This window comes from Muntiacus reevesi, chromosome 16 (assembly GCF_963930625.1).
Source record: "Muntiacus reevesi chromosome 16, mMunRee1.1, whole genome shotgun sequence".
Classification (NCBI taxonomy): domain Eukaryota; kingdom Metazoa; phylum Chordata; class Mammalia; order Artiodactyla; family Cervidae; genus Muntiacus; species Muntiacus reevesi.
This window is the reverse complement of record NC_089264.1, coordinates 15,129,602-15,150,138: the sequence shown is the minus strand read 5'-3', so window position 1 is coordinate 15,150,138 and position 20,537 is coordinate 15,129,602. Positions and strand designations below refer to the sequence as shown.

The window sequence follows — 20,537 nt, the reverse complement described above, 5'->3', positions numbered from 1 at the left end:
TACTTGGGTTAAATGCTGAGAAACTAATTAAAACATTGTGTTTAAAAAAAAAACAAACCAGACTATGAGCGTGTCACTCCTGACTTGTGTGTGAGGGTGTGTATGTGTTTGTGCACATGTGTGACGGGGTGGTTTAGAATGCCTGTTTTGCTCTTCAATAAGCAACAGAGAAAGTCAGTATTTTTGTTTAAAAAGTAAAGTTGGTGTAACAAGTCCCTTTATACCACATGCATTTTAGGAAATCTCTCATTGAAGGGAGTGATTGAAATGGAAAGTATCATGAAATAATCATTAAAGAGGATATTTCTCTCAGCCACGAGGAATTGCTGTTCATCCAAAGGCCAAGTAAGTAATTGTGAAAATCAGGCCGTTTTTGCAGACATCATAGAACACTTCATGTTTGACGTGCTAGGGTCCAAAATTTGTCTTAAGGTCTCAGGTAATCAGTGGAATCAGAAACCAAGAAAACCCATGAGATTTGTTCAAATGTTTGGAAATTATATGGCTAGCATGACTTCCTCCTCCTTTTAATGTCTTTTGATTTACTTGTATAAAATTTTATTGTTTAGAAAACCCTTCATTTTAAGCAAATTCAATTTCTTTTTGAAAAGAAATGAGTTGTGATTCATTGATCAATGTGGCGTAAGCCCACTACACTGTGCTTTCTTTAGAAACTATACTATTCCCTGAGAGGGTGCTATTTGGATTGCATGGCTTATGAATTCTCTTTAGAAAAATCATGAGTTGCAGTGATAGGTCGAGCCTAGATTTAGAGAAGAGGAAAGAGAAATTGTGAAACATTAGAAGGCTCTAGTTGTTAATTGTGAATTGGTGACAAATGCTGGTTTATGTTTAGAGAATTGAGAGAGTAAACAATCCTTCCTAGTTAAAAATTGAAGATAAAAACCAACACTATTTTATCTACAATGAGAATGTTATGATGGTCTATGGGAAATAATAAACTGATGGAAAATATATCATTAATTTGGAGCTAGCCATGTGACTAGAACAGTGAAAAGATATTGAACTCAAAAAACTCTCAGCACCTGACTCACAGAACTTAAAACTGACCAAGTTAACCAAGTTTACCATATAAAACTGGATAATAGATAAATATGCACTTCCCTTTATGTTGTAACTTTGCATAACCAGTGAATTTTACATATGTATAGCCAAGGGACAGACTAGCAAGAGTCCATTGTCTTTTGCAGTGTAAAATGCTAATAAGAATATGCACTCAAAAACATCTGATGTATTTGTATATTTGTAATATATAATATACTACATTTTTAAAACCTAATAATTCCTCTTTATCTAATGATCAGAGTTTAAATTCAGCATTTTCTGTCCGAGTTGTTGTACATAGAGAAGATAATTTTTTGATTTTGAAAATTATTTGTCCAGCATACAGTGCTATGTTTTCTGTATTCCTTGGTGTATCACTTTAGTTTACCCTAAAGCGATTTACATTGATGTTTTTAATAATAAAAGAGTAAAAGAATTTTTTCCTTGCAAATTTATTTGTTATATGTTTTCTTGATTAAAGGAGATTATTCTGGACTGATATGGGAATTAATCCACGAATTGAAAGTTCTTCTCTTCAAGGCAGTAGCCGACTGATTATAGCTAGCTTGGATCTGGTGTGGCCCAGTGGAATAGTAATTAATTACTTAACTGACAAGTTGTATTGGTGTGATGCCAAGCAGTCTGTGATAGAAATGTCCTATTTGAATGTTTCAAAACGTCAGAGACTTGCCCAGAAGGATGTAGGTAAGGCTTTGATTATATTTTTGCCAGTATGCATGCATGCATGCTAAGTCACTTCAGTTGTATCTGACTCTGCATCCCCATGGACTGTAACCCGCCAGGTTCCTCTGTCCATGGGATTCTCCAGGCAAGAATCCTGGAGTGGGTTCCCATGCCCTCCTCCAGGGATTCTTCTGACCCAGGGATTGAACCTGTGTTTCCTGTGACTTCTGCATTACAGGTGGATTCTTTACCACTGAGCCACCAAGGAAGCCCTCGTAAGACTTTGAAATGGGTGATTTCTTTAACTTGATTGAGTGTTGATGGGTGTTAACACCCACACACACTCACATACACTCACCACCCCCACACCCACACACATACCTTTAAACACATGGTGAGAAAGGAATAGAAACAAACAGGCTAACAGATTTCTCCAGGGGCTCATAAACTATGAAGATTATTTTAACATTGGAATATTAGATTAAAAAAACAGTGCTGCATTATCATCTCTTTGCCAAGATTTCTTAAAAGCAGAATGAAAAAATTAAACACTTTAAAACTTTTTAAAGAACTTCTTCAGTTGTTATCATTTCCTATGTTTTATAAAATGTCATTTTCACAAGTGATAACATTCCCTTCAGCCATTCTGTGCAAAGATTAATAAATTTTCCCTTCTATTATATTTTCAGCTTTTGCATAGGGTGTCATGTATTTTCATAAATAGTTTTGAAACACGGTAGATTATACTATCTGTTAGAAGTACAGATGGGTATGAGATGATGTAACGGTGGGAGATTCATTTTGACAGTATTTGAACTGGACCATGCAGTAAATAAATGCTGATAAAACATTATTATTTGAAATAAGCCTGCAAAATTTGGTCTTTATATGTTAGTCCTGCCAGAATACATTAACTGAAATTCATTCAGAATGTACTGGAGAGCCATTGCATAATTCTTGAGCAGGAACTGTATCTGATAAAATTGGTATATCAGGATAGCCACTTAGGTAACAGTACAAGAGTTGGATTGGAATTTGGAGAGAAAGGAGTGAGTTAGGAGGTTACAACAGTTGTTCAGTCAATAGTTAATAGAAGCCTGAACTAGAACATTGCCATTTAAAAATAGAATGGAGGATTAGAGTATTAAAAAAAAAAACACTGTGAATGAAAAACAGATTTAGTAACAGATTGGATGTCAGAATAAAGGCCAGGGAGATGTTAAAGATGCTTCAGGAATTTAGAAACTGGTTGGTTGAGAAGGTGAGAAAACATGGTCTCTCTCCTAGGAAAAAGCTAACAAAACTAATAATTTGTATAAGGTTTTAATTTTGCTCTTTGATAATGAATTTCTAGATTTGTACTATACATTAAACAGATCAAGATAAATATAATTTAAAATTCTACCTACTTCCAAGCTTCTTAAAAATGGACATACTTCACATGTATGTAGTCATAGGCTTTATCATCCATACGCCCAACAGATATTTATAGAATCTTGTAGGAAGTAGAGATACAGTGGAGGGTTCAATATGGTTTCTATGAAGTCACCAATTCTAGTAAGGAGACACACATTGTTAAAAAATGAATCTCCAAATAAATGTAAAATTACAGCTTTGATATATAAAAGGATTTGAAAATTCCTAAATAGAATGTAAAGATACCATATTCTAAGTCAAAAAGTATAGCAGATATTTTTATAAATAATTTGCATTGCTCTAATCTATGACCAATGCAACTTCCTATTAAATACATTCACAAATACAAATAATTTGGTATGAAAATATCTAAATAAACATTCTCATCATTATAGTGCCACCTGCCGGTATAAAAATGGTAGTATCTCAATAATTCAGGGCTTTTCATTTAAAGATTGAAGGAATTCATTCTTAATTTAACACACAATTGTGGCTCTCCTGTAGACAATAAATAAGGACGATTATATCTAGTTTGGGGTTTGTGATAAAAAAACTATAGCTAATTCTGACACATACTACAACATAAACCTTGAGGTTGTTTAATTGCTAAGTCGTGTCCAATTCTTGCAACCCTATGGACTGTAGCCGGCCAGGCTCCTCTGCCCGTGGGATTCTCCAGGCAAGAATACTGGAGTGGGTTGCCATTTCCTTGAGGACATTTGGCTAAATGAAATAAGCCAGTTACAAAAGACAAACATTGTATGATTTGACTTAACTTAAGGTATTTATTTGGAGAAGGCACTGGCAACCCACTCCAGTACTCTTGTCTGGAAAATCCCATGGACGGAGGAGCCTGGTAGGCTGCAGTCCATGGGGTCGCTAAGAGTCAGACACGACTGGGCGACTTCACTTTCACTTTTCACTTTCACGCATTGGAGAAGGAAATGGCACCCCACTCCAGTGTCCTTGCCTGGAGAATCCCAGGGACGGGGGAGCCTGGTGGGCTGCGTCTATGGGGTCGCACAGAGTCGGACGCGACTGAAGCGATTTTTATCTCAGTAAGTAAAACAAAACAAAAGTTATGTAAAAAGTTCCTTTCCTGCATTAATGGCTTTAATTTGGAGCAAAGGCTAGATATCAAAATGAATCTTAAGGGCCCCCATCAATAATGATGGGCGGAGACTGATTTCACCGGGACAAAGCATTTGTGTTTGCTGCCACTAGAGGGAGACATTCATCCTAGTCCACCAAATCCATTGCTCATTTGCAAAAAGACTGACTTGGGAAATGTGACTGTATGTGCAGTGATAAAAAGCTTCCAAACCTAGGGGTCGTTAGCCGTAGCCTCTAACCACCTGAGATAGTATATTAAAACATCTCCCAGCTTACTAAACACTGGAATATTTGATCAGAGCAGTTTCAGTGGCATGGAGAGGTGGGTTTAGTTGAGGTAAGATGGGAAGAGCCTGCTTGGAGGTTGATTAGAGCCATGAATATGGAAGCAGCAAATGATAAATGACTTCCAAGGAACTTGGGTCCAAAGGGTAGGAGAGAGACGAAAAGAAGAGCGGTCAAAGGGATGAGGGAATTAAGATAGAAGAGACCTGGAGATATTAATCAGCTAAAGGAAAGAAGCTGGAGAGAAGAGAGTGAATAAATGAAAGGGGTAATTGACAGAACGAGGTCCTAGAGTAGGAAAGGAGGTAGGGGTTTAGTGCATGGAAATGTGTTGGAGATGGGAATTTGAGGAGACCGTTATTCAGTTACCTTAGATTTTTAAAAACTTTTACAAAAACCTAAGAATTTAGTCTACTACTTACTACTGCCATTCAAAAGACAAGGAACCTAAAAAAATTTTTTTTAAAAGAAAATAAAAATGCCTTATTACTTTATATTACTTTTTGTAAACCATATCTTCCCATTTCAGCTCCAGTTAAGAGTCAAAATACTTCTCACAATATTGCAAAGGGAAAGTTGGCTTCCAGTTCCATAACTTAGCTTAAGAAGAATGTATTTTCACAGAGTAGGCAAATATATAGTCCTAAGAGCAACTTCTTCTTTATTAAAAGGAGTGCCAGTTTTAAATCACACTGGTCGTTATGTAAATCAGTAAAAAAAAAAAAAATTCTGGAAAAAAAAAAGACAAGGAACCTACAACTAACAGGAAGAAAATAACTTACACAGTCAAGTTGTTTAGCCTAAAAATAGTGATAAAATCACTGAACACGGAAACATTCCTTTCCAGGTCTCCTTCTTGGTGGTATTATGTCAATCACCCACATTCTCTCACTTTCTAAATGCTGAGTGACAACAGACTTTGCTAGGACTTCATACCACCAGGCTCCCCTTCTAACAGATTTCCTCATCGCGTGGGTTCTCCTTGATGTAGGTGGCTCATTACATTGCTTAGCAGCTTATTAAAGAATTGATTTAGTGTAGGAATTGGGTATTCTTTGTCCTTTGAAAAATACTTATGATAAAAACAAGATGTTTGTGATGGATTTGACTGCTCCCAGGTCACCCATTTGCTGTAGCTGTGTTTGAGGATCACGTGTGGTTCTCTGATTGGACTATGCCATCGCTAACAAGGATGAACAAGAGGACTGGCAAAAATAGTGTATATCTCCGAGGCAGCATGCTGAAGCCCTCGTCTCTGGTTGTAGTTCATCCACTGGCAAAACCAGGTACACTGGTCTTTCTTTGGCATCTGCAACTGTTTAAATTGCTTGATGGCAGGGCAGGGAGGGGGGGGGGGTTGCAATTCTCACTAATTTGGGTAGATGTTAAGATTTCCTGAGACTTGAATTTTGTTTAAACTAAGACAGTCTAGTAATGAATTTGGGCTTTATTCCTTCAAACTCATGTTTTCTTCTAATTAGTGTTTACTTACTTGCTCCTTTTCAAGGACTCAGGTTAAAGGCGCAAAGTCCAGGAGCAGCGATGGTGGGGGAGCAGTTTAGAAACCGGAAGTGGAAGCTTCTACCTGCTTTGGGCCTCTCCCCACCTCCTGAGAATGCCAGTGAGCAAGCTTCAGCCCGCAGTAGGTAAAGCGAAATGCAAAGGCCACTTGGTTTCCATTGTAACTCTTCTCTCTGAATCACCCTTTGTCAGTTCCACTGGATGATGAGTCAGGAAATAGGATTCCTATCTTCCCAAATAGCTTCTCGAACAAAAGTACTGGCTAAATTCAATAAATACTCATAAGGTAATAACTTTCTGAGCTTATCTGAGAACCAGTGGCTCTTTATGGGAACTCTCCTGAAATAGCTCTTGATATAAACCACTTACAGTGACTCTCCCCCAAGCTGTATGCTGTAGTTTGCATCAGCGGCAACCTTTTCATCTGCAAGCCCATCTGTGAATGCACGCCTTCTCCCTCCTAGGAGCAGATCCCTGCTTCCATCGAAATGGAGGCTGTGAACATATTTGCAAAGAGAGGTTTGGAACTTGCCAATGCCTGTGTCGTGCAGGTTTTGTGAAAGCTCCGGATGGAAAAACGTGTCTGGCTCTCTACGGCCATGGATATTGACAGATAGTGTGACAACCTGTGCAGCCGAATTATCTCACTTTGGCTCAGGAATATTATGCTATATTGATTCCTGAGCTTGTGCTCATTTTTAACATTTTGTGTTATTAAAAGCTCCCTTACTTTTAGGGATGCCAACTGTCTTTTTTTTTTTTTTTCCTGTCTCTCTCTGATGAGTTTGGGCTCCTCATCACAAATTAAATTCAACTGGCCTCCCTTCCCTGATGATTCAGACTGTAGCAGACCCGAATTCAGTCCCTGGGTCTGGAAGATTCCCCGGGAGGAAGGCATGGCAACCCACTCCAGTCTTCTTGCCTGGAGAATCCCATGGACAGAGGAGCCTGGTGGACTATAGTCCATGGGGTCACAAAGAGTTAGACACACCTAAGTGGTTTTAACTTTCACTTTCAACTGTAAAATTAATGAACATAAGTAACATTCAAAGTCTTCCAATGCTTCAGCCCCCCATTTATGATGTAAGAGACCGAGGTTCGATCTCTGGGTCTACAAGATCCCCTGGAGTAGGAAATGACATCCCACTCCAATATTCTTGCCTGGGAAATCCCAAGGACAGAGGAGTCTGGTGGGCTACAGTCCCTGGGGTCACAAAGAATTGGACACGACTGATCAGGTACACACACACAGCTTACTCTTGGAAATAAACGCCAGGATTTTACCAACTCAGGGAATGTTCAAAGACATTTTGTCCAGAAATTTTATGGCCTCTATTTTAAAGGCAGTCATATTCAACTCTCCCCCACATGACTGTCTTAATATGAAAAGAAAAGTCCTTTATAATAAATAAATTGAGGATACCAAACAAGTATATCTTGTCAATCCAGACTGACAAGACTTGTGATTCACATTTTAAAAAACTAAACATGACTTCAAGGAAGAATAGATCTGATATGACATGTAACCAGAGATTCTAATTTACTTCCCTTGAATGTGCATCCAGACAAGTAAGGTGTATTTGGATTCATCTCTTGACAGACATCTAATAAGAGAGAACCTAAATTTTATTTTAGATGTTTATAAAATTCATATTAATCCAATAAGCATGATAAATGTTAGATGACAGATTGACAGCAAATGGATTAACTTATCCATGGACCAGAACTGGATATTTTGGATTTTCAGATCTATTAATTGTTGCCTTAGGATAACAATTCTCAATCTTTTTGATTTCAGGACCTTTTTATGCTTTTAAAATGATTAAAAACTGAAGGTTTTTTGTGTGGGTTTTATCTGTTAAGATTTATGACATTAGACATTAAAACTAAAAATCTAATATCTATTAAAGTTACAGTAATCTATTATATGTGAACATGTTTTATGAAAAGGAAATCTCAATTTTTCAAAACAAAAATATGTAGTGAGAAGCATGGCATTGTTTTATATTTTTAATGTCTGACTTAATAGAGGGCAGCCAGATTCTCCCATCTGCCTCTCTGTTAAAGCTGTTGCTGTGTTGTTTTGGTTGGAGTCTATGAAGAAAATCTGGCCTCAGACAGACATGGAGCTGGAAAAGGAAAGATTGCTTGATAGCCTTTTCAGATGCCCTTTTGGTGTATCTTCTTTTGATATTATTTCAGAACTAGACAGATGGTAGTTTCTTAGAGCCTGTTGCAATGTTGAATCTGAAGTCATATCAGTGAACTTCTTGTCCTCTGCTATATTAAAACCCAGTATTCCTGTTTTATATTTTGCATGAATCTTTTGCTATGCATGATTTTGTTGTGTTTTGGTCGTTTAAAAATGTTGATTGATTGAGTTATGCAGATCTTCTGAATGTCATACTAGTATACCTACAATAATGCTCATGAGTTATTATCATCAAACTCATCAGAAAAGTTTTTGAGTGTCTGGATTTTGTCAAAAACTTTTTGTGGAAAATTTTGTAAAATTGTACTTTTCACTTGAAAACTCCAATCTTATTATTGGCAACAAGCACTGTGAGCTAATTTTCCTTGAAGAGACAGCGTCGCTTCATTCATTTTTGAAAAATTGCCAAATCCTCAAGTGTTACTGACAGTTTATCAAACATTCTTTCAGGTAAAAATCATGTTCAGTGGAAAAAAGAGGCTAGTTTCAGCTCAAACATCTGAGTTCACAGATAGACATCATGAGTCCAGTGTATGCTGTCTTTTATGTGTGCTTCCCATTTCATTATACAGGGTATTAAACAGCAAGTAGTCCATAGTCAAGATTTTTAAAAATTAATAATTTTACTGCTCCATCATGGTTTTTTAAAGGTGAAACTGGAGTGTGTGTACGCGTGCATGTGTGTGTATGTGGCAGTAAAGAACATGACCACAGTAGAGATGCCACCAGAAGCATGACTTGATTCACGCTAAGGCAGCACACTTTTCACCCATCATTGCTTTTGCCCCATTGGTCAACACAGTGAAAATAATAATGGAGTTATCTGCCTTTTATGAAAACAGTTTTGACCTTCTAGGTGGCATGCAATGAGAACCCAGGGATCCATGGACCACACTTAGAGAACACACAGTGTTTTAGGGGATCCATTTCTCCTGTGTTCTGGGGAGTTGCTTAGTTCCCATGCCTATGTTACGTTATGGTTAATATATGCTCTTCAAAAAAAAAAAAAAAAAAAAATATATATATATATATATATATATATATGCTCTTCCACATTTCCAAATACTGGCAAAGTCAGGCTAAAATAAATGTCTAAAGCAGCCTGAAGGAGAAAGTGTATATATGAAGGCAGGTTGGGGAGGTCATTGTGTCCTCAATAATGGCAAACAGTGATTATGACCTGATTCTGTGCATGAGGATTTTAGTATGCTACTTTTACCGTTTATGCCAGTACCTAAGAGTCCTGTCTTTCTTCCTGGCTCTCCCCACCCTCAATTGCATGGAGGGAAGCTGAGAGGGTGTGGTATGGTGGGGAAGGTCTTCTAAGCTAGATCCTGTGAGTTTCTCTGAATCCTCCTACTCTTAAGTATGAGTCTGAACTCATGGCCAATAAGCAGCCATAAATATAAATTAACTCAAACATTTCTTAAATCACAGATGGTAAATTAGCTGGGTCTATTGGCCTTCCATAGGTAGTGGAGCAAATCGGAGTAATAGAGTCACACCATTGGACATCTTAGCCAGCAGCAGAGAGCTTGAAGGTAACATGACAGAGTCTCAACTCCTGCTAGTGGCTGAAATCATGGTGTCAGGTATGAATCAGGAGATCTTGGATACAACTTTGGTTGACACAGTTTCCTCCTACTCATTCAAACTTCTGAATGATCTCTCTAACTTAATGTTGACTAAATCTATGCAAAGTGAGTGATGCCAGACTTTGGACTCAAACTTTGGTCCTTCTCTTCCCAATGGTTTTCCATATTACATGGCTCCATATTAGACTGGACATGAACTTTACTTGATGAGAGCTGATGAACTTCTTTTTTTAAAAGAAATCTAACTTGGAGGCAAAAGTGAAAAATAGGCCAGAACAGATTTGAGTGGATCCCCATCCATGCCTAGTATTTTTGGTATTTGACCCATTTAGGTTTACTTCCATCATTGTGAAAAGCAGATGGTTCAGTTCAGTTCAGTTCAGTTGCTCAGTGGTGTCCGACTCTTTGCAACCCCATGAATCACAGCTCGCCAGGCCTCCCTGTCCATCACCAACTCCCGGAGTTTACTCAAACTCATGTCCATTGAGTTGGTGATGCCATCCATCACCTCATCCTCTGTCGTCCCCTTCTCCTCCTGCCCCCAGTCCCTCCCAGCATCAGGCTCTTTTCCAATGAATCAGCTCGTCACATGAGGTGGCCAAAGTATTGGAGTTTCAGCTTCAGCATCAGTCCTTCCAATGAACACCCAGGACTGATCTCCTTTAGGATGGACTGGTTGGATCTGCTTGCAGTCCAAGGGACTCTCAAGAATCTTCTCCAACACCACAGTTCAAAAGCATCAATTTTTCAGTGCTCAGCTTTCTTCACAGTCCAACTCTCACATCCATACGTGACCGCTGGAAAAACCATAGCCCTGACTAGATGGACCTTTGTTGGCAAAGTAATGTCTCTGCTTTTTAATATGCTGTCTAGGTTGGTCATAACTTTTCTTTCAAGGAGTAAGCTTCTTTTAATTTCATGGATGCAGTCACCATCTCCAGTGATTTTGGAGCCCCCCAAAAATAGAGTCTAACACTGTTTCCACTGTTTCCCCATCTATTTGCCATGAAGTGATGGGACCAGATGCCATGATCTTAGTTTTCTGAATGTTAAGCTTTAAGCCAATATAATTAACCTGATTTTGGTGTCAACCATCTGGTGATGTCCATGTTAGTCTTCTCTTGTGTTGTTGGAAGAGGGTGTTTGCTATGACCAGTGCATTCTCTCGGCAGAACTCTATTAGCCTTTGCCCTGCTTCATTCTGTACTCTAAGGCCAAAATTGCCTGTTACTCCAGGTGTTTCGACTTCTTACTTTTGCATTCCAGTCCCCTGTAATGAAAAGGACATCTTTTTTGGTTGTTAGTTCTAAAAGTTCTGGTAGGGCTTCATAGAACCATTCAACTTCAGCTTCTTCAGCGTTACAGGCTGGGGCACAGCCTTAGATTACTGTGATATTGAATGGTTTGCCTTGGAAACGAACAGAGATCATTCTGTTGTTTTTGAGATTGGATCCAAGTACTGCATTTTGAACTTTTTTGTTGACCATGATTGCTACTCCATTTCTTCTAAGGGATTCCTGCCCACAGTAATAGATATAATGATCATCTGAGTTAAATTCACCCATTCCAGTCGATTTTAGTTCTCTGATTTGTAGTGTCGACGTTCACTCTTGCCATCTCCTATTTGACCACTTCCAATTTGCCTTGATTCATGGACCTAACATTCCAGGTTCCCATGCAATATTGCTATTTACAGCATTGGATCTTGCTTCAATCACCAGTCATATCCACAACTGGGTATTGTTTTTGCTTTGGCTCCAGCCCTTCATTCTTTCTGGAGTTATTTCTCCACTGATCTCCAGTAGCATATTGGGCACCTACCAACCTGGGGAGTTTCTCTTTCAGTGTCCTATCATTTTGCCTTTTCATACTGTTCATGGGGTTCTGAAGGCAAGCATACTGAAGTGGTTTGCCATTCCCTTCTCCAGTGGGCCACATTCTGTCAGACCTCTCCACCATGACCCGTCCGTCTTGGGTGGCCCCACACAGCATGGCTTAGTTTCATTGAGTTAGATAAGACTGTGGTCCTGTGATCAGATTGGCTAGTTTTCTGTGATTGTGGTTTCAGTGTGCCTGCCCTCTGATGCCCTCTCACAACACCTACCGTCTTACTTGGGTTTCTCTTACCTTGGACGTGGGGTATCTCTTCACGGCTGCTCCAGCAAAGCGCAGCCGCTGCTCCTTACCTTGGACGAGGGGTTTCCTCTCATGCCCCTCCTGACCTTGGACGTGGGGTTGCTTCTCTCGACCACCGCCCCTGACCTCGGGCATGGTAGGTTGGTTGCTTCAGCTGCTCCAGGAAGTCCACAAACAACAAATGTTAGATTTTATTCTTCTCTATTGTACACTTATCACCAAGATGCTAAAGAATATGTTCAATATGTAACAACTTTAGGGAACCTAATTCTTTTATACTCTGTTCACTCATGATGCTAGTGGTTTTCAAACAGGGCTTAGCTCAGCCCTAAAGCTCCTGTAAACCCCACCTCTTCTTCATGCTAGGTCTCCGCCATCCAGTCAGTGCAGCTCTGCTTTGAAACACATTATGTATTTGTATTTCTGAGTAAGTCTTAATTTTAACACAGTATGTGTCTTAAAAATCAATTGGAGAACTCCATATTAGGACCTCATATACACTCAACCACAACTTTTGTGGTTGGCAAACTATAGTTAACAAGGCCCTGGAACCTCTTATCCCTCTTTATAGGAATTTATCAGTGTGATTTTTTATATAATACAAAGAGGTGAATATTTTTAGTAACAATTTTTTTCAGAGCTCTAGAGTTTATCAGATCCTTTAAATGTATTCTCTAATTTGACCCTTATCACAGTCTATCATTTTACAGATTTGAAAACTGAACCTAAGCTATATTATTAAGTTAATGACTTGACCAAAGATTTTAAAAATTATGACTGAGTAGTTATCAGTAATTCATGTCAAGAAAAGAAGTACTAGAAACATAGTTATGTTAGGAATATTACTCATCTGGTGTCTATTTATTTGCCATATGCTGTGCTGTATGCTGGTGATAGCATGCTGAGCTAAATGTAGCCCCAGCCTCCAAAGTCACAGTCTGCTACAGAGACAAACAATATAAGAGGATAAAACAGTAAAGATAATAAATATTAGCAGTATAGAGAACCTTCCTCTAAGTTGATAGAAGATATTTTGAAAGCCTAATGTTTAGGGGACTCGAAAACCAAGGTGAATGACAGATGGTAAACTAGGCCACATGGGTGGAATGAGTGAGTGACAAAATGGCCAGAGATTTGGAATACACATATAATAGGCTACGTTTGGCTTCTTACCTGGAGACTGTACTTTGCCTCCTGCAGAATGAATGAAATTGTCCTGGTGAATTGCCTCATCTTTCCTTCCCTGGATTGTATTCTATTTTGCCTTAACCTGTGAAGTTTTAGTTGTACCTTTGAGAGGTTAAGAGGTCTTACTTATGTTTTGTAGTGAAATTTTCATTTCAAGCAAGTAGTTATAATAAAAAGAGCTTGAAAACTTTATATTAGATTTTAGGTCAATATGTTTTTATTCCCCAAAGACACATAATGATATGTGGCAAGTAGATCTGTGTACCACATGGCAAAGCGATTCAATCATAGAAAGTTTCATTGTCAAATTTATTAAAATCACAAATTCTTCTAAATTCCTGACTAAAATGTGAAATTCTTAATGTATCCTGTTGAGCCCTAGGGAAACTAACTTGTATCCACCTCATCAGCCTTAGTCTGTGCCCTTCTCTCCCCCCTTTCGACGCCTTCTTCCATTACATGGGCCTTGCTGTAACGTGCAGCTGTTGTTTTCCTGACTTACAGTGCTCTTTCTAACCCCCTCCCCACCAAGTCCTGTGAATCCTTCATATCTCAGCATAATATGCTCTTTCTCAGAAAGACTTCCCTAGTCTCCTGACCAGGCAATACGAGAGCTGTTTCAGCCCTCTTGGAACCCAGTATTATTTTTGATTGTGCTCATTACACATATACTTCAGTAATTAATCATGTAAGAAAGCAGAACTCTTGTCTATATCCTCCACCACTGTATTTTTGGCCCTCATGAGGATCTGACACATAGTAGGCATTTTGGAATGAATTAATTTTGCTAGTTTTACTAACTGACCACAGAGTCTTTTCTAGTGTGATAAGGCTAATTCTGATACAGGCCACCACAATGCTCTTCTCCTTTATCATCCTTATCTAGATATGTATATTTCAAAATTCTCAAAAGTTTTTTTTTTTTTTAAATCACTTTTTCTTCAAATTCTTAAAACAACCATGTGAAGTAGACTGGACAGAAACTGTCGTTCTATTTTCGAGAGGAGGCACGTGGAGCATAGGCATTCGCTCCTTCTGGAGCCAGTGGGTGGCAAAAAGAACTTTGGCTATGGCCTACCCCCCAACTGCAAACGCATGTCGATTGCTTTTCATTGCCTGGGGGATTGCAAGTTATCAAATAATTCCTGAATCATATTCTAATTCCACTAGTGACTTAAAATGTCTTGGGTAATTGGATGCTGTCCACCATACATTCTGAACAGCCTTGTGATTTGGGAGCTGGTCTTCCAAATAAATGCTGAATCCAATGGATAATTGATTTAGGCTGAACTTATCCATTTCAAAGAGTCACGAGTGACAGGAGGTGACCAAGCAAGCATGAAAGGCATGTGTTCGCACAAAAGAAATCTTTTTGCTCAAATAGCTAAGCAAGTCAAATGCAATTACCCGAGTCTGCATTCACATGGGGCTTGAGTCCTACTTAGATCATTTAACTTTCTTTAATTTATTTGCCACTTTGGAGGGTTTCTTGACCTCTTCTATACTCAGATGAGCAAGTTTACCAGTGAAAAGACAGAAGATAGTTTATATCCTGCTGTGCTATGTCAGATACCCCCAACTACAACAGAGAGGAGGCATTTGGAGAATGATTTCATACATAAGTAGCTAAAGGAAAAAAAACCAAAAAACTTGCTCATGTTTATGGTTCAACAGGCAACTCTGTTCCCTGGGGCATTTGCATTTCAATGGAGTATGAAATGAAATGATCCATTTACAGCATTTAGTTTGTACGGTTCATGACTCTGTAAAAGCGCCTAGAGGTTTGCAAGTCACGGCGTAAATCTTGATAGTAAAATGTACATTTTGACATACATGTTCTATTATATATGAAACATAATTTTAGTAAATTGACAGTAAATCTTTTTATGATCAAATCTCTTTGCTATGTTGGTACATAGACCTACTTGCTACATATTATCTTTGGGAGATAAGAATATATTGACCCCTTCATGATGGTTGGGAATTTTCAAATAAAGCAATACAATTTTAAAAATTTGAGTCCATTTACTCCTAGAAATGTTATAGTTCAAATTTGCAAATTCTTTAAAAAATTATAAATAAGTTCACAGAAGGGTTTTGAACACCATATAATTCTTTAAGACTAAAGATTTGTTGACAGCATGTAAATAGAAACATATGGCTTGTGGATCCTTTGATATAGATACAGATTACAAATCAACATGGTGTTTCTGTTTGGAGGCTAACCTGCCCCAGAACTTGACAAAGGAAGTTCTAGAATGTTCTGTATAATGCAAAGCATTAAAGTCCACTTTTTTTCTCTGAGATCTGAAAATAATCTAATAGGGTTCTCTCTGTTTGCAGATAATGAAGACTGTGATGCCACTGGATTCAGTACACAAGCTGAGTGCATTTCAGAGGGAGAGGATGTCACATGTCAGTGTTTGAAAGGATTTGCCGGAGATGGAAAACAATGTTCTGGTAAGAGCAAAATCCAAATACACATATCTGGAAAATAGTGAATAAAAAAGATTCTCTCAGACTGTATTGACTCTAAATCTCCAGAAGGATTATGTTATCCTCAGGTGTGAGTAGATTATTTGATATTAGCTAAAAGGTAGTGGATATATGAATAGAAAAATGAAACATAAAGTATATGCTCTAATACATTGAGTTTATATTAGAATTCCATAATATATATAGTTGATATTAAGGAGAAGAGTTTATAATTAGCTTTAGAAGCATGAATGTGAGTTCAAGTCAAATTTATAAACTCCCCAATTCCAATAAAAACAACTTTCCCTCTCAAAGGCTTAGATCATAAGTTTTAATTTATTAAATAGGTTTTGCTGGATAGGTTTCTTTTTCTAATTTTTAATTTTATGTTGGAGTGTAGCCAGCTGAAAGTGTTGTGATAGTTCTAGGGGCACAGCTGCTGAGAAACTCAGCCATGCATATATACGTGTCCATTCTCCCCCAAACTCCCCTCCCACCCAGGCTATACAGGTTTCTCTCTCATTTTGACGGCCATTGTAAATGTTCTTATGGTTTGAAACTCTGGCACTAAGTGATTTACTTACACATACTTAGCTAGTCAGACACTGAGAAATCTGTGAAATCTGTGAAAATTGATTCAGAAATGAACTTTATGTCCAAAGGCAAGGCTTGCATTATGTTTGCAAACAGTACCTGTCATTGGCTAGATGCGTGTATGTAAGATTATGCCATTCTTTTCTACTGTGGGCTTCCCTGGGTGGCTCAGACAGTAAAGAATCTGCCTGCAATACAGGAGACCCGGGTTCGATCACCGGGTTGAAAAGATCCCCTGGAGAAGGGAATGGCTACCCACTCCAGTATTCTTGCGTGGAGAATTCCATAGACAGAGGAGCCTGGCGGGCTACAGTCCATGGGCTCACAAAGAGCCAGACACAACTGAGCGACTAACGCGTTCACTTTGCTACTATAGTCATTTATACCAGGATCGCGTACATATTTCACTAGCTCATCGTTTTGCCCACAGATGTAGATGAATGTGAGGTGGGTCTCTCAGTTTGCCCTCCCACGTCCTCCAACTGTGTCAATACAGAAGGTGGCTAAGTCTGCTGGTGCTCAGAAGGCTACCAGGGAGATGGAATCCACTGTCTGGGTAAGAAAGCTGTGTGTGGAGGGAAGTGGGCAGGGGTAAGCCTTGGAGAATCACTGAATGCTGGGTGTGGTGGTTTGAGAAAAGACAGGATATAACTGCGGTGATACATTTAAGTCTAAAAGGGGAGTTGTGTGATCTGTTCACACTGACATATTTCAGTTCTTGGTAAATAGTCAAGTCCGTGCCCTTTGGCCATGACCGCACGACTTAGCGCCTACACTCTGCAGAGGTTGTTTTCCCCTCTGCCTTTCTAGTTCTTTCTCTGGGGATTGAGTGACATCAGTACCTGATCAATACTCCGTACTTTGAGCCATCGGGGGCGGGGATGGGGGGGAACCGGGCAACATTTTCTTTGTCACTGAATTTGGCAGCTGAACTGTGGTGAACTTCAGAGCTGACATGGGTTTGTTGGAGGTCACTGCTGTGTGTGAAGATTCTATGAAAGGATTCACTGGCTGGCTCTTGATAAGGTCAAGCCACTGACATTTAAATATAAGCAACAAATGATTAAGACCTCTGTCATAATCGCTATCCTCTGCCAAGGTCTGGGTGTGACTGGTTGGGCTGGGAGTTCACTTACTGGATGTCATTTACCATTCCAAGTGTCAGTAGCACAGCATCACTGTACAAGTGAAGACCTGACTTGAAGCCATCCTGGCCCAGTAAAATAGTTATCTCAGGTTTTATGGAGCTTTAAAACGTCTCTTCCAGTGTTTTCTTTTCCTTCTGAAAACATGAAAATCTTTTCACGGTGAGGGGCAGATGTCCTGATAACAAACTGAAATGGCATTGCTTTCTCCCCACATGTTGAGGTTAAAGATGAAGTATCAGTCATAACTACCAATTTTCTGGATCTGGTTGATTTAAATCAGACCTTTATCAGATTAGTTTTGTGGAGTCCACAAACATCTGTAAATGCTCTTTTAAGCACATATTTGGCTGTCAGTCAGGAAAATGTCACTGCTCTAATTAAACAGGCTCATAGATAATTTAGACAAACAGGCATTATATTTCATTTACTTTGAAGAAAAAGGAAGGTACACTTTCTTGGATGTTTAAAGTCAGTATACTCTGGATTCCCACTCTATTACTCACATACCTCCTTTCATGTAGCAGAGCATTATGGCCCAGCCTGCCTGATTGGCATGGAGTCCTCAGGCCACATAGAAACGCTGAGCTTGTTCTTGTTCTCTGCACTGTCCCCCACCTTTAGAATATAATCTAAAATCAATGCAGCTGTGATAAGTAGTGAAGAAAGATGTGCATCATAAGAGAACCAGAAATGAATTGGGAGTTTAGAGTAGGTAGGAATACATGTTTGAAGTATTGGGAAGGACTTCATGGAGGAAGTATTATTTTGGGTGAACCTGGGGGCATGAGTACGTTTTATTAGGCATTTGAGTCAGTGGTGCAATGATGGGAGATGTGGTTGGGGAAGATCAATGTGGCACTGATGTTTAGGAGAGGAGTGGAGGAGAGATGGGACGGGGAATGTAGGGAGGCTACTCCTCTTACACCAATGGAAAATTGAAGAGAGTAAGGATCTAAAGGTTACGGTGGTGATAACTGAGAATAGAAAAGATGGGTAGTTGGGAAAGAAAGAGATGATTTCATTTATGTCTGTGTTAAAAAAGCAAAAATGTTTTATTTAATAGGATCTGAACTTGTAAACGTTTACCTAGAGATAGTTTACCATCTCCAACTTTCCCACAGAGCTATTTGTGCTGGGAAGTTTCCTTTCCTTCCAAACAGTAGGGAAGCTTCCAGCCTGACATCAGGAGTTTACCTGCCTGGGTATGCACCCCAGGGACCCAGTTCATCTCTCTTTCCAACATGGATAATATAATTTTTGAATCTAAAGATGTACAGGGCTCTGATAACATGCATCATGACACAAATTGAAGATGCTTCTTTTCCAGAATGTTGGGTTTTTCAGTTACTACATGAGCCTCTGATCTCCTCTGCACCTCACTTTTCTCTTTCCTACTCCTTTTTCCTGGCAGATATTGATGTGTGCCGCCTGGGCGTGCACAGCTGTGGGGAAAATGCACCTGCACAAATATGGAGGGAAACTACACTTGCACGTGTGCTGGCAACTTGTCTGAGCCTGGACAGATTTGCCCTCGTAGGTTGGTGTGTGGTTTGGATCCAAGGGGAGGGACTTGATTCCAAAAAAAAATCTCTACTTGACTGTGTTTTCATTAGAGCTTCGAGAAATCATTTGGTTCAATCAGGCTGGTGAGTTTCCTTTCCTGATTAGATTGATGATGGGGTTGAGAATGAAATGGTCCAAGTTTTCTTAATTTAATAGCATCTGGAATAAATCCTTTATTATTATTCACAATGCAATGTAGGTGAGAACACAGGTGGTTCTCTTTAACTCTTCAGCTAATGTCCTGATTGTAATGTTGATTTTGGGGGCCGCTGGGAGAACTTGGCAGGGCGAGACAGGTTGGGGAGGATGTCTGGACTTCTGGCATTTTGAATCACTTTCAAGGATTTTAAAGTATTACTTTAAAAAGTCAGTATTTCTTGAGCTGAATGAGAATTTTTAAAATTGTTAATTATAGTCCATTTCTGCTTCCCGAACCCCCCTGCAAGAGCAGTATCTTCTCACTATCAGCATTCCAGCATGGGGAGGGGTGGTAGGAGGGTGGCGGGGGAGTTGGCTTCATAGACACCAAAAGCCAGAATCACCTGACTCACTGCCAGTCATTTACCCATCTCAGCTCTGCAAGCAGAAAACATCCTGAAAAAGGAGAATTCAGCACTTGTTTGGGGCTCTGGTCTTTTAGTATATTATTTTCTCAAACAATTTGCTCTTCTTAGAGGTATTGAAAGACTCCTAATATTTATATAGTCAGCTACACACTCTAATGTTTTTCTTTTAAAGAACAGTGAACCATTCAACAAAAGGGACTTTTCCACTTGGGCATCCCCTCTGTTATGGTAACATTTCCTCTCTGTCAAAGTTGCTAGTCCTGTCTTTGAGGGCTCCCCTGAAAGTTAAATTGCTTTCAGAAGCAAGTATCCTGTGGGATAAAATTTTGAGACTCCCAGGGAACTGGGGGTAATGGACTGTATAGTGGTGGGTGGTTTATAAACCATGAAGAGAGATAGTTGTTCAGTGAGACCCTCTTAAGCTAGCTGTTGTTTTACATGGTGTGTTTTTATGGATGACAGATGGCTTTTATAATGAGATCTGTACTCAGGGTTCATGCGGTCTTAGGAGTGACCATTCTCTTTCTTGCCTCCAAAATATACTTCATGTCAAATAATGCTGAAACTCAAGCAAAATGGCTGACTCCGTAGCAAATTCCATAAAGTCTGGTTAAGAGAGTGAAATTATTGTTCCATGTGACAAATTGTTCACAGAAACTAGTTCCTGATGTTGATATCTGAAAGACTCCAGTCACTTCAGAAAGTAAAAGAAATGCCTTTGATTCTTCTAGACTCTACTCCGCCGTCTCACCTTGGGAAGAATGGACACAATTTTCTGAAAAATCGTTTCCCTGAATGTTCCCCAAATTATGAAGGGTACTGCCTCAATGGTGGTCTCTGTATATATTTTGGCACTGACGCCCTGTTCGCCTGCCAGTAAGTCAAACTGTTTTTCTGCAGAGATGTGATATTGCAGCCCATAACTTTTAGTGAATTCAGAAAATTTATATTGAGATTTTTCTATAATTAAACTTTT

At 39.1% G+C, this 20,537-nt stretch overlaps 1 protein-coding gene across 1 annotated transcript in view; it reads left to right on the top strand.

The window, feature by feature from the left end:
• The window catches only part of EGF (epidermal growth factor), an 89,190-nt gene that overhangs the window by 54,760 nt on the left and 13,893 nt on the right, over window positions 1-20,537 (top strand). Inside the window, 12 exon segments of the mRNA XM_065907230.1 lie at window positions 239-305; window positions 308-345; window positions 1,547-1,770; window positions 5,682-5,849; window positions 6,549-6,683; window positions 6,686-6,712; window positions 9,769-9,888; window positions 15,559-15,675; window positions 16,715-16,840; window positions 18,844-18,885; window positions 18,888-18,965; window positions 20,293-20,437. Of these exon segments, the coding sequence (XP_065763302.1) occupies window positions 239-305; window positions 308-345; window positions 1,547-1,770; window positions 5,682-5,849; window positions 6,549-6,683; window positions 6,686-6,712; window positions 9,769-9,888; window positions 15,559-15,675; window positions 16,715-16,840; window positions 18,844-18,885; window positions 18,888-18,965; window positions 20,293-20,437 (1,287 nt within the window).